Source organism: Sphaerodactylus townsendi, linkage group LG17, assembly GCF_021028975.2.
Source record: "Sphaerodactylus townsendi isolate TG3544 linkage group LG17, MPM_Stown_v2.3, whole genome shotgun sequence".
NCBI classification, from domain to species: domain Eukaryota; kingdom Metazoa; phylum Chordata; class Lepidosauria; order Squamata; family Sphaerodactylidae; genus Sphaerodactylus; species Sphaerodactylus townsendi.
This window is the reverse complement of record NC_059441.1, coordinates 21,731,683-21,745,268: the sequence shown is the minus strand read 5'-3', so window position 1 is coordinate 21,745,268 and position 13,586 is coordinate 21,731,683. Positions and strand designations below refer to the sequence as shown.

The following is a 13,586-nucleotide window of genomic DNA, read 5'->3' as shown; positions in this document are numbered from 1 at the left end:
TGGGCTAGTGACAGTCACAGTTCACTCAGGACTCTCTCAGCCCCATCTACCTCACAGGGTGTTTGTTGTGGGGGAGGGGAGGGAAAGGAGTTTGTAAGCCACCTTGAGTCTCCTTACAGGAGAGAAAGGTGGGATATAAATCCAAACACCTCCTCCTCCTCTTCTGATGCCTCTGAGCATCTTTAGAAGTATGCTGATTCTGAACTCCGCACATCAGTTTAATTTTGGAGTTTACTGCCACTAGGCATGGTGAACAGATGGCTGTGAAAGTGGGTTTTGATAAAGAAGAGGGCCATCTGTAGCCAGTCAATGACTTATGGGGAATCTCATCATCTAGAGAAAGAAAAATGCTTCATCCCAGTGCTAGAAGGCAACACCATGAAAAAACCATGGCCTCTATCCCCTGCTTGCTGACCCTGTAGGGCAGTTGGTGTGAAACAGGATGCTGGACTAGATGGACCATGAGAGCCAGCGTGGTGTAGTGGTTAAGAGCAGGTGGATTCCAATTTGGAGAACCGGGTTTGATTCCCCTCGCCTCCACCTGAGTGGCAGAGGCTTATCTGGTGAACCAGATACGTTTCCGCACTCCTACATTCAGGTTACCTGGGGCTAGTCACAGTTCTCTCAAAACTCTCTCAGCCCCACCAACTCACAAGGTGTCTGTTGTGGGGAGAGGAAGGGAAAGGAGCTTGTAAGCCACCTCGAGTCTCCTTGCAGGAGAGAAAGGTGGGGTACAAATCCCAACTCTTCTTCTTTTTCTTCTGATCCAGCAGGGCACCTCTTATTTACTCAAGCACAATAATAGGCAGTAATCAGACTTGTCCTAATGCAGTGGCGTAGGAGGTGAAGAGCTCGTGTATCTAATCTGGAGGAACTGGGTTTGATTCCCAGCACTGCCACCTGAGCTGTGGAGGCCTATCTGGGGAATTCAGATTAGCCTGTACACTCCCACACACGCCAGCTGGATGACCTTGGGCTAGTCACAGCTTCTCGGAGCTCTCTCAGCCCCACCTACCTCACAGGGTGTTTGTTGTGAGGGGGGAAGGGAAAGGAGATTGTAAGCCCCTTTGAGTCTCCTGCAGGAGAGAAAGGGGGGATATAAATCCAAACTCTTCTTCTTCTAATGTATTCTGTACCGTGTTGTGGTGGTTCATAGTCTTCATGGCCACAGCTGCCTTATCTTAGAGGAATGAAAAATAGATTTCTGCTCTATTTGGCAGTCTTTAAAAAAAACACCCTGAATTCTGAGTCCTTATATCCTAAGGAGACAACTTTCTTAGTATTTTCTGTTCCCTTCTCTGCAGGTAGGACTCCCATAACAATGTCGGTGAGCGTCCATGAGAACCGTAAATCCCGAACCAGTACCGGTTCAATGAATATCTTGCTGTTCCACAAAGCCTCCCACCCAGACTGCGTCCTGTCCCATCTTAACACCATGAGGAAGCACTGCATGTTTACCGACGTCACTCTCTGGGCTGGGCATAAGTCGTTCCCATGCCACCGTGCGGTCTTAGCAGCATCCAGCCGGTATTTTGAAGCCATGTTTAGCAATGGCCTTCGTGAGAGCCTGGGCGACGAAGTGAATTTCCACGATAGCTTGCACCCAGAGGTGCTGGAGCTGCTTTTGGACTATGCTTACTCCTCTAAGATCATCATCAATGAGGAGAATGCAGAATCCCTCCTGGAAGCTGGCGACATGTTGCAGTTCCATGACGTCCGAGATGCCGCGGCAGAATTCCTCGAGAAAAACCTGTATCCTTCCAACTGTTTGGGGATGATGATGCTCTCGGACGCTCACCAATGCAGGAGGCTCTATGAGCTGTCTTGTCGGATGTGCCTGGTCAACTTTGAGATGGTCCATGGGAGCGAAGACTTCAACACCCTCTCCAAAGACACACTGCTAGACTTGATCTCCAGCGACGAACTAGAGATCGAGGAAGAGGAGAAGGTCTTCAAGGCCGTCATGCAGTGGGTTAAATATGACTTAGGCAAGCGGAAGGTCTTCCTCCCAGAGCTGTTGAAAAACGTGCGCTTGGCCCTGCTGCCATCTGAATGTCTCAAAGAAGCCATTGCCTACGAGGAGCTGATCACCGCAGAGGAGCAGAACAAGCAAATTATGGACGAGGCCCTTCAGTGCAAAAAGAAGATCTTGCAGAACGACGGAGTGGTCACCAGTCCCTGCGCCCGACCTCGCAAGGCTGGGCACACTTTGCTCATCTTGGGTGGACAGACGTTCATGTGTGATAAGGTCTACCAGGTAGATCATAAGGCGAAAGAGATCATTCCCAAGGCAGACCTACCAAGTCCGAGAAAGGAGTTCAGTGCTTGTGCCATTGGCTGCAAAGTCTACATTACTGGTGGGAGAGGCTCCGAAAATGGAGTCTCAAAGGACGTCTGGGTGTATGACACAGTTAACGAGGAGTGGTCGAAAGCTGCCCCAATGCTCATAGCTCGCTTTGGACATGGCTCAGCTGAATTAGAAAACTGCCTTTACGTTGTGGGTGGCCACACTGCAGTGGCTGGTGTCTTCCCCGCTTCCCCGTCTGTTTCTCTGAAGCAGGTGGAGAAATATGACCCCGTTGCCAACAAATGGAGCATGGTAGCCCCTTTGAGGGATGGCGTCAGCAACGCAGCGGTTGTCAGTGCGAGGCTGCAGCTCTACGTCTTTGGTGGAACCAGCATTCATCGGGACATGGTGTCCAAAGTCCAGTGCTACGATCCAGTAGAGAACCGGTGGACAATCAAAGCACAGTGCCCCCAGCCGTGGCGCTACACAGCCGCAGCTGTCCTGGGCAGCCAGATTTTCATCATGGGCGGCGATACAGAGTTCACGGCAGCATCCGCCTACCGCTTTGATTGCGAGACAGATCAATGGACACGAATCGGAGACATGACAGCCAAACGGATGTCCTGCCACGCTCTGGCGTCTGGGAACAAACTCTATGTGGTGGGCGGCTATTTTGGGACGCAGAGATGCAAAACGCTGGATTGTTACGACCCTACCTCTGACACGTGGAACTGTATCACCACGGTGCCTTATTCCCTGATCCCTACGGCTTTCGTTAGCACGTGGAAACACTTACCAGCCTGATGAAGTCTGTGTGTCATATTTAGGAGGTAAGACCACTATAGGAGGTTGTCCATCACTCTTGTAGACCACAGCACAGGTAGTCTCTGGCTCTTCATAGGAGAGGTGCAATACAGGTTGCTCAGATTTCTGAAGCTTTGATCTTTGCTCTATTTTTGGTATTAAGTGCCGGTCTGCATTCATCCATGTTCAGGTGCAGGAGCACACATTCAGGGGAAATATGAAATTGGATTTCTGGCATCTTCAGTTTTCCAAGGGTGTTCTTACAAGCTCCTTTCCCTTCCTCTCCCTACAACAAACACCTTATGAGATAGGTGGGACTGAGAGTTCTGAAAGAACTGTGACTAGCTCAAGGTCACCCAGCAGGAACATAGGAGTGCAGAAACACATCTGGTTCACCAGATAAGCCTCCACCACTCAGGTGGAGGAGTGGGGAATCAAACTCAGTTCTCCAGATTAGAATCCACCTGCTCTTCATCACTACACCACGCTGGCTCTCAAGACAGCCCTGCTTTGTTGAAATGTCAAAGGGAACTATGCAAATTTTGTACCTCCTCTCCTAGAGAGATGGGAGCAAAGCACAATGCAAGTCAACTGTTTCAAGTTTAAACTTGTGGCAATTTTGAAGATCTCATTCCCAATTTTCTGTACCAATTTTTTTTCTGTTGGTGTGGGATTGGCAAAGTTTTGTCCACAATAAAAAGAAAACCCTTCACCATGCAAATCTAGTCTCCCACACTGGATGATTTGCTAACTTTTCTGTGGCTGGGAGAGTGCTGTCATTCTCTGGGCAATCCTGAGAAAGACCTTTGTAAACCTTGGCCAAAGGTCTGGACTCTGTGCTCTACGAGGAGAGACTTGGGGAGCTGGGTATGTTTGGTTTGGTGAAGAGAAGGTTAAGAGGTGACATGATAGCCATGTTTAGATATCTGAGAGCAGCAGTGGTGTAGTGGCTAAGAGCAGGTGCATTCTAATCTGGAGGAACAGGGTTTGATTCCCCGCTCTGCCGCTTGAGCTGTGAAAGCTTTTCTGTGGGATTAGCCTGTGCATTCCTGCACACGCCAGCTGGCTGACCTTGGGCTGGTCACAGTTCTTCTGAGCTCTCTCAGCCCCACCCACCTCACAGGGTGCTTGTTGTGAGGGGGGAAGGGCAAGGAGATTGTCAGCCCCTTTGAGTCTCCTACAGGAAACTCTTCTTCTTCTTCTGAAGGGATGTCATGTTGATGAAGGAGCAAGTTTATTTTCTGCTGCTCCAGAGACTAGGACCAGGAGTAATGGGTTCAAGGTGAAGGAAAACAGATTCCATCTAAAGATCAGGAAAAAAATTCCTGATAGTAAGGACTGTTTGACAGCGGAATGCACTACTTTCGAGTGTGGTGGAGTCTCCTTCTTTGGAGGTTTTAAAAGGGAGGCTAGATGGCCTTCTGACAGGAGTGCTTTGACTGCGTGTTCCTGCATTACAGAGGGTTGGACTTGATGGCCCTTGGGTCTCTTCCATGATTCTATGAAATGCCTGCTGGTTTTCGGGGGAAGGTGGAATTTAAATATTTGCCTTCTCTACATGCCATCTGAAATAGTGCAGCTTCCCCCTCACTGAGCCATATCGCAAGGGAGTTCTCATTCTCATACCGCAACCTGATACACATTTGCTTGTAGAGTTTTGCAGGGCTTACCAGGTCCCAAATAACTCCAACGCAGCTCTCTTTTTTCCAGCTAGTTCCAGGATGGCGTGCTGCTTCTTTCTCCACAGTGTACAGATTCAGAGCCCTGGCATGTACAAGTACCGAAAACGCTGGCCCTGCTTCTCTGCCCTGAAGCTACAGTCTATTAGGAAAGGATTGATCTGCGGGCTCCTGGCTGGATAGCATGGGCTCTTGCAAGCCCTGCCGCATGACAGCGTGGCCCCTGCAGCTCCTTAATCTGCCAGTCAGCGATTAAACATTGCTGCAGAATGCTCGGGGAGGCCATCTTTTCCTTGGCTGAGGCTACGAGGCCTCCGTTTATTGCTCTGCAAATTAATTTATGGGCACATCCCAAAGTTTCTTCTGGAGACCTGAACTGTCAGTCTTGTTCGCAGCCGTAGGGATTGAGATGTGTCTCAGGTGAACACCACTGTTTTTCTTAATTAAACAAAGGTCAAACTGTAAGACCAGCTCTCCAGCAGTCAGTGCTTTAACTGTGTGTGAATGCAAAGAAATGCTTTGCAACCTCTTCCTTGGTCAGATTTCACAGATGCTCTAGTGTAGTGGTTAAGAGCAGGTAGATTCTAATCTGGAGAACCGGGTTTGATTCCCCACTCCTCCACCTGAGTGGCAGAGGCTCACCTGATGAACCAGATCTGTTCCTGCACTGCTATGTTCCTGCTGGGTGATCATGGGCTAGTCACAATTCTTTGGAACTCTCTCAGCCCCACCTATCTCAGAAGGTGTCTGTTGTGGGAAGAGGAGGGGAAAGGCGCTTGTAAGCCACCTTGAGTCTCCTTACAGGAGAGAAAGGTGGGGTATAAATCCAAACTCCTACTCCTACTCCTCTCCTCTTCCTCCTCCTCTGACCTGGAGATCCTACTTCAGAATAGCCCCGCTGCATCAGACCAATGGTCTGACCAGTCCATTTCCAACAGTGTCCAATCAGGTGTTGCAAAGTAGCCCATGAGTCGGGCCACTGGCAATAACAATCATCTACTGACGCTCCCCAGCGCCCAACATTAAGAGGGATAATACTGTACTGATTGTCTTCTGGGGAGTACTCTGTCCTAGACAGACTTGTCTTTGGCACTGGTCCACCTTTCAAAATAAAGCTGGCACATGCTAGGGAAATGGAGCAACATTAATTCATCCACGCAGGCGGTGACACGTCATTAGGGTTAAAACGCAAACTAAGCTCTCCACGCTAACTAAGCTCTCTCTGCCCTGGTTTTTGTTCAGTAAATGACTCGTAAAAACGGCTTTCAGGATCAAAGTAGCTTCCTGCTTCCCTGGTGCGCTCGAGTGGACGAAGAGTCTCGTCCAGAGCCTCCTCCTCCACAGAGCGTTCCCTTCTGGTCAGGGGTAGGGGGAAGATCTGTGTGTGCATCAGGTTCTTTTTAAAAATGCAAAAGATCTAAAAGCAATGCATTTAACCTCCGAGCCGTATCCAATCCAATCTGTGACAGCCCTCAGCAGTGAAAGCCAGAATCCATGTGTCAAGAAATGGGATATAAATCAAATAATAAAATAAATAAAAATAACTATTTGAAGGGATGTCGTGTCAAAGAGGGAGCAAGCTTGTTTTCTGCTGCCTCAGAGGCTAGGACACGGAGCAATAGATTCAAGGTGCAGGAAAAGAGATTCCACCTAAACATTAGGGAAAAGTTTCTGATTATTAGAGTTATTTGACAGTGGAATGCACTACCTCGGAGAGTGGTGGAGTCTCTTTCTTTGGAGGTTTTTAAAGAGAGGCTGGATGGCCATCTGACAGGAGTGCTTTGATTGTGTGTTCCTGCACGGCAGGGGGTTGGACTTGATGGCCTTTGGGGTCTCTTCCAACTCTATGATTCTATAGTCTATACTCTTCGCTGTGAAATCCATGCAGCCTCTTTTTGCTTGCTCTTGCCACTGGCAGCCATCTGCCAGCTCCGTAGTCCCTGAGGGCTCTCCTGTGATGCAAAAATGCTTGCTGAAGCTGATGCAAATCTGTCACCACCTGCGCTCCTGCTTTGTTTGTGGCAGCCAACTTGCAAGAGAAGGATGAGAGCCAGCGTGGTGTCATGCTTAAGAGCAGGTGGACTCTAATCTGGGGAAATGGGTTTGATTCCCTCCTGCTCCATCTTCTCAGATGAACTGGATTTCTTTCCCCTCTCCTCCACACGAAGCCAGTTGGGTGACCTTGGGTTCGTCACAGTTCTTCAGAACTCTCTCAGTCCCACTTACCTCAGAGGTTTCTGTTGTGGGGAAAGGAAGGGAAAGGAGCAGTGGTGGGATCCAAAAATTTTAGAAACAGGTTCCCATGATGGTGGGATTCAAACAGTGGGGTAGCGCCAATGGGGCTGGATGGGGCACGATGGGGGCGTGGCATTAATAATTTCTCTGTTACTGTAAAAAACTCTTACTGTAAAAAAAAAGTTCCTAATTTTCAGATGGTATTTTTCTGTCCATAATTTAAACTCAGTATAGCAAGTCCTATTGTCTACTGCCAACAGAAACAACTACTTCTCCTCTAATTGACTGCCTGTCAAATACTTAATACTTTCAAATACTTAATTTTGTTTCTAGAAATCAAAAGAAGGATACTTTCCTTAAACAAGGAACTTTACTATATTTCTAAAACATGTTTTTAAAACAGCCCAACAGGGAGAATTATCCCGTTTTCTACCTTTGCTAACCAGCCACATAGGAAACAACAGGACTTTATGATTTTTGGACCTAATGGAATTTCTAACGGAAAAGCAGACCCAATTAGTAACCCCCTCTCGGCACACACAAATAATTAGTAACCCACTCTCGGGGACTGGTGAGAACCTGCTGGATCCCACCTCTGGAAAGGAGTTTGTAAGCCTATTTGCATCTCCTACAGGAGAGAAATCCAAACTCTTTTTCTTCTTACATCCTGCTATCTAGATGCAGGGAGCAAAGCTACAAAAGCAAATAGATTGGTTTCTGGTGAACCCCCAGATATGCAACACCCTTCCCTCTTTCCCAGTTTCTTATTCAGCTCAGATTTCTCCCCCTCTCCCTGCCCAATATCTTGTACCACTCCCCTTTCCTTTGACAGATCTCATCCAATCATTGGTCTTGACTCTTTTCTTTGGACTTTCTGCTGCTCAACATCTAACAGCAGCCCAAGAGTCTTGAGTGAGACTCCCTAACCTTTTAGAGTTTGCAAGCCCGTTTGGAATCCAGGCATGGCACGGTGGACACAGCATCAAAATGGTTGTCACAAAATGGCTGCTGCAGGAGGCAGAGCCAGCCACAAAGTGATCCCCACAGCTGTTTCCAAAGCTGTTTCCAGAGCCAGAGGGGTGTAGTGGTTAAGAGTAGGTGGATTCTAATCTGAAGAACCAGGTTTGATTCCCGACTCTTCCACTTGAGTGGCGGAGGCTTATCTGGTGAACCAGATGTGTTTCCTCCTGGATGACCTTGGGCTAGTTACAGTTCTTCGGAACTCTCTCAGCCCCACCTACCTCACCAGGTGTCTGTTGTGGGGAGAGGAAGGGAAAGCTCCTACTACTACTCCTCTTCCTCTTCTTCTAAGTAATATTTAAAGAAATTAGCACACCCAATCATATCTCCAATAGTCATGAGAAGCCTTGCTGAGCAAAAGCTATACCTGCCCAGGCTCACTTCCTCAGAACATTTGGCAGGTGTCTAGAAAAGATGTCGGTGGGCACTGTAGTGTATTGGGGACCTCTAATCTTGAAACTGAAATGGTGATAACACCTCATCCAATGGCAGCTGTGTCACCAAACATTAGGACCAAGCTACAGCTGAGATGGCCAAACACTTCACTAGTCCACACTGAGGTACATTAGACTTTGTGGAAGAACTGACTGGCATTTGCATGGGTGGAGAAGGCTGTGGCTACAGCTCGCTCTTCCTGCCATGCGGATGATTGTCTCTAAAGCCTGTTTATCAGGCCAGGCCTGAAGGGAGTGGCAGCTTCTAGGAATCACAATCTCTATCCAAAGTAGGCTTCAGCCGGCTGTCTAGTGAAAAATCTGCACAGGGCCCAGCCTGCAAACAGCCAATGCTCAAAAGTGGCAACAAGGTAGAAAGAAAAAATTACAAACACATTTCTGTTCCCTCAGTGACTTTGACAAGTCTCCGTATTCCTGGTTGCTAATGTTTTGAAAATTTTAGAGCTCCAGCCTCGGAACATTTGCTGGAGAGGAATGTGGGGCTTTATTTATCTGGAAATGATGCCAGTGTGGTGTAGTGGTTAAGAGCAGGTGGATTCTAATCTGGAGAACCGGATTTGATTCCCCACTCTCCACCTGAGTGGCAGAGGCTTCTCTGGTGAACCAGATGTGTTTCCACACTCCTAAATTCCTGCTGGGTGACCTTGTGAACTCTCTCATCCCCACCTACCTCACAAGGTGTCTGTTGTGGGGAGAGGAAGGGAAAGGGGCGTGTAAGCCACCTTGAGTGTCCTTACAGGAGAGAAAGGTGGGATATAAATCCAAAATCTTTTTTTCTCCAGAGGACAAGGAGTGAAAATGCCCTGCAAAGAATTGAAATGGCAGGTGTGTAAATTCTGTGCAGACCTACACCGGCCTAGGCCTGTTGATTTCAGCAGGTCCCCGTACAAAACAGACACATTTTCAGAAGCATAAAAACACTAGGACAAAGTGCCTCTGAAGAGGGTTTTCCCCTTTTAACAACCTTTTTCTAAAACAAAACAAAAAAATCCCCATACATTCTCTACCCCGAACATACATTTGGCAACCCTCCAAATGAAGCCATCTGTCCACACAACCACCTTGCTGTGGTATTCAAGGCAGCCAACAATCCAAACACACACATCGACACAGAGATACAAATAACATAAATAGAAAACACGAAAGTGCTGTTAGAATGATATGATGACAGTGTGCAATGTGTTATCCCTAGCTCAGTTAGAATGTTTGTTCTCAGGAGCCACTTTTAATAACAGCTATTTTTGGTTGATTGGTTCATGAAAATAAATACAAATCCATAGGACACAGGCATAATATTTTATACATAGGAAGGAGCGCCTCTTTGACCAGGGTGCTTGCTGGAACTGGCTCAAATAAAGAACCATTACTTTCTTTAGAATGATTGTTTACGCAAAGGGAGATTCAACCAATCCATCAGAACTTGCACGGGGAAGATAATAAGCTATCTTTTATTGAATGACAGTCCTGTTTTTTGAAAACACAGCATTTTAGCAACACATTCCTCAAAGTTCAGCATCAACTGCTTAGCCAAGTGCTAACTGAACAAAAAAGATGAAACTGAAGAATGAAATTGTTTATGCCCAAAAGTTAAACAACCTGGCAAGTAGGGGCAGGCCTCACACTTTCTTCTGCAAGCCAGGAAATATCCTTATAGGTCAGAGGTATGCCACTTTGGCTTTCCGGATGTTCGTGGAACTCTGGCCCTCCAGATGTGAACCGCCCTGAGCCCCTCAGGGGAGGGCGATATGTAAATTGAATAAAATAAATAAATAAAATGTTCTCAGAACTCTCTCAGCCCCACCTACCTTACAAGGTGTCTGTTGTAGGGAGAGGAAAGGAAAGGAGTTTGTGAGCCCCCTTGAGTCTCCTTACAGGAGGGAATGGAGGGTATATAAACCAAATGTGTCCTCTTTTTTATCATCAATAACCTTTATTAGGCATACAAAGTAAGGAATAAATAAAATAATGCAGTAATATAAGCAGGTCATGTTCCTTTCTGTTTTCCCTGATTCTGTACAGCAATCACTTGCAGGAGAAATTCAGCTGTCTTTTCCAGTGTCTCCTGTTTCTTGCTGTTGAGAAGGAAGTTCATTTGCAAGTCAGCTGGACAAGTTAGTGCTTTGTAGTATATGGACTGTGGTAATAAGTATCTGATGTTTGAATACTTAGGACAGAAGAAAACCATGTGGTTTAAGGTTTCTACTTGGTTCAGACAATGGGGACAAAAACTTTCATTGGATGGGATGGAGGTAGTCACCCCTCCACTATTGCTGATGGAAACACATTGCATCTGGGACGGGTTAGGCCCATCTCTGTGTTGGCTCCAGTAATAGATCAATGTAGTGCACCAGCTGCTGATGTTTGGGTACTATATTGTGGTATAAAGGGGAAGAAGGAGGAGGAGGAGGAGGAGGAGTTTGGTTTTTTATCCCCCCTTTCTCTCCTGTAGGAGGCTCAAAGGGGCTGACAATCTCCTTGCCCTTCCCCCTCACAACAAACACCTTGTAAGGTGGGTGGGGCTGAGAGAGCTCTGAAAAGCTGTGACTAGCCCAAGGTCACCCAGCTGGCGTGTGTGGGAGTACATATCTGAATTCCCCAGATAAGCCTCCACAACTCAGAGCTGGGGATCAAACCCAGTTCCTCCAGATCAGAGTGCACCTGCTCTTAGCCACTGCATGATCTGTTTGCTGATGCTAGAAGCAGCTGTTGTTCCTGGTCTAGTAGTCTTGTTTTTAGTAAGCTGAAGATCTAATTTGGGTTAAGCATGTAGAATGTTTCCAGTGAGAAACCAAGAGATTTGATCTTTCTAATGATGTTGGACCACCAATTGGAAAACATCAGCTCAGGCATCGTGAGTTGGATTAGGTTGTCTTTTTCTGAATTGAAACAGGGTCTCAGCCAAAATTTCAGAGTAGATAGCTATGCTCTGGTTTCTGGTAGACTCAGGCCTGCTTCCAGACATAAAACTGAATAGGGAACGGAATGTGGAATCAATGTGTCCTCGTCATCTTTATCTTTTTCCAGTACTTGCATCAAAGGGTACGTCCAGTGGTGGGATTCAAATAATTTAACAACTGGTTCTGCCGAAGTGGTGCGCACCTGCTGAATTCCACCGCTGGGTTCATCTCATCTGAGATTCAAACCTGCCTTCAGTCTAGGAAGGCACTGGGCTGATTTTTCTCTTTTAACATTCAAGGCATGTAAGGAATTTCAGTTTCTCAGCCTAGTATAGAACTTGGCAAAGTCCCACAGCTCTAGTAATCATTAGCCTGTGTCCCTAGATGACCTCAACTTACTAATGCTAAAGTGGGCGTATGTAGGCATGTTTGGGTGTCACACATTCACACTATGGGATCTTTCTTCAAACATCAATGATTTGCTAATTTAAAAACACAAGACTTAACCCACCTTCCTAAAAACATAGTCAACCCACCTGCGTAGAGTCCACCCCCCAAAATGTCAGAATTTAGTCTGGGGCTGAACCAGGAGAAAACTGGTACCCAAAAATAAAGAGAGTATAGGAGGGAAGGGGGGTGGTACTGCCCAGAAAGGATCACCCATATGCCCAGTTAAGCAGATGGCCTTGGCCAGGGGTCTAAGCACCTATAGAGTCAGCACCTGGTGGACTTCTGGGGAGAGTGTTGCAGAGTGCTGGAGCCATCACAGAGAAGTGCTGGAGCCATCCCACTCCCAAGGCTCAGGGGGCGAGGGGAGGGCCCCCTGGGTTCAAACCTGAATCTCTCAAATCCTAGGCCCACATGGGCCAGGGAAGCGACTGCACACTGGCATATATGATGTCAGAGGAGCCCTGGGGCCGTTCGCATGCTCCCATGCGGGCAGTCCCGGAGCTGCCGCAGTCCACGAAGGCGCCTTTGCATGGAGGTGCCTCCATTTTGTTTGTACACTTACCTTCTTTTCCCTGCGCAGCTCTACAGGAATGAGGGGACACGGCCCCATGGCCATGGCAATGCCTCGGGGGTGGGAGGGCAGGAGGCACGTCCTCTTGTCCCTGCCGATCTGCACAGGGAAGAGAAGGCACATTTACAAACAAAACGGATTGAGTGAGTTTCAAAAAATGTTTCCCTACCAGTTGGGGCCCCCTCGTTTTGGAGGCAGCAGCCATGTGAACAGCGCCCCAGGAACAGTGTTTTTACTGGTTTTGGCCCATACAGAATGGGCCCTAGTCTTGCACTTCAACCACTATCCCATATAAGCCAACTGTCATTTCTTTTAATGTGGGTGTGACATAGCTGAGCAACCGGGTTCTGAATGAGCGCTCTCTTTTCCAGATGCCACCTCAAATTCATCAGATCATGACAGATGCTGGAGACGGCACACGATCAGCCGCTTGGTTCCCCGTCGCCCCGACAAGGTTTATTTCTTCATTGCACCTAGATGGGTAGATGCGTGAAGATGCGATTCAACAAAAAACTGGGTAACACTGATATACGCGGTGCGAGGCCTGCCGAAACCGTGTTTTTTTGAGTCCTTTCAAGAAAGGAAACACAATTACGTGCACAAGGAATGCCTTGCGCTTGTAAGGGGGGACTGCGGTACCTCAACAGCACCATATTGGAAACAGGTTGGACTAAGAAAGACACCTTCCAATTTCCAGAAGGCCTCAAAGTTTTCACATCTTTCCAAATGTCTTCCATGACTTGAAAGCTCTCTCAGCTGCAGTGTGAATTTTACTAAGAAGCACACAGCCGCAAGGGCTAAAACTGGGTCGAATCGGTTTCGAAAACAGTCTTGTTTTGTACTTTGATGTCCCCTGGCCTCTAGCAGTTCTAATAAAATTCTTCAAGGAGCCACCTGCTTTTCACAAGAGTTTTCTTTCTCAAAACGTACCTGACAGAGGAATAACCACACGGTCGCTAGAGTGATAATTACAAAGGCATTGTTTGATACCTGGGGTGGGAAACTCTGCCAACTTGCAAAATAACGCTGCCGCAATCAACGCCTTGAAACTTGCAAAAAGTTCTTCCCATTATTTGCTGGAGGAAAACTCCATTCCCTGAATTTGGGAAAAGGAGAAGATTGCTGCAGAACTTGGAGGTGATAAGGGCTAGAATTAATACTTACGTGAAAGGAAACGCCCTGGGGTGA

At 47.4% G+C, this 13,586-nt stretch overlaps 1 protein-coding gene across 1 annotated transcript in view; it reads left to right on the top strand.

The window, feature by feature from the left end:
- Positions 1–13,291, top strand: part of KLHL25 (kelch like family member 25) — a 30,132-nt gene extending 16,841 nt beyond the window's left edge. Inside the window, exons 2-3 of the mRNA XM_048482170.1 lie at positions 1,305–3,117; positions 12,770–13,291. Coding sequence (XP_048338127.1) covers positions 1,322–3,091 — 1,770 coding nt within the window. The 5' untranslated portion in view covers positions 1,305–1,321 and the 3' untranslated portion in view covers positions 3,092–3,117; positions 12,770–13,291. The remainder of the gene's footprint in view (positions 1–1,304; positions 3,118–12,769) is intronic.
- The last annotated feature ends 295 nt before the right edge of the window (positions 13,292–13,586 follow it).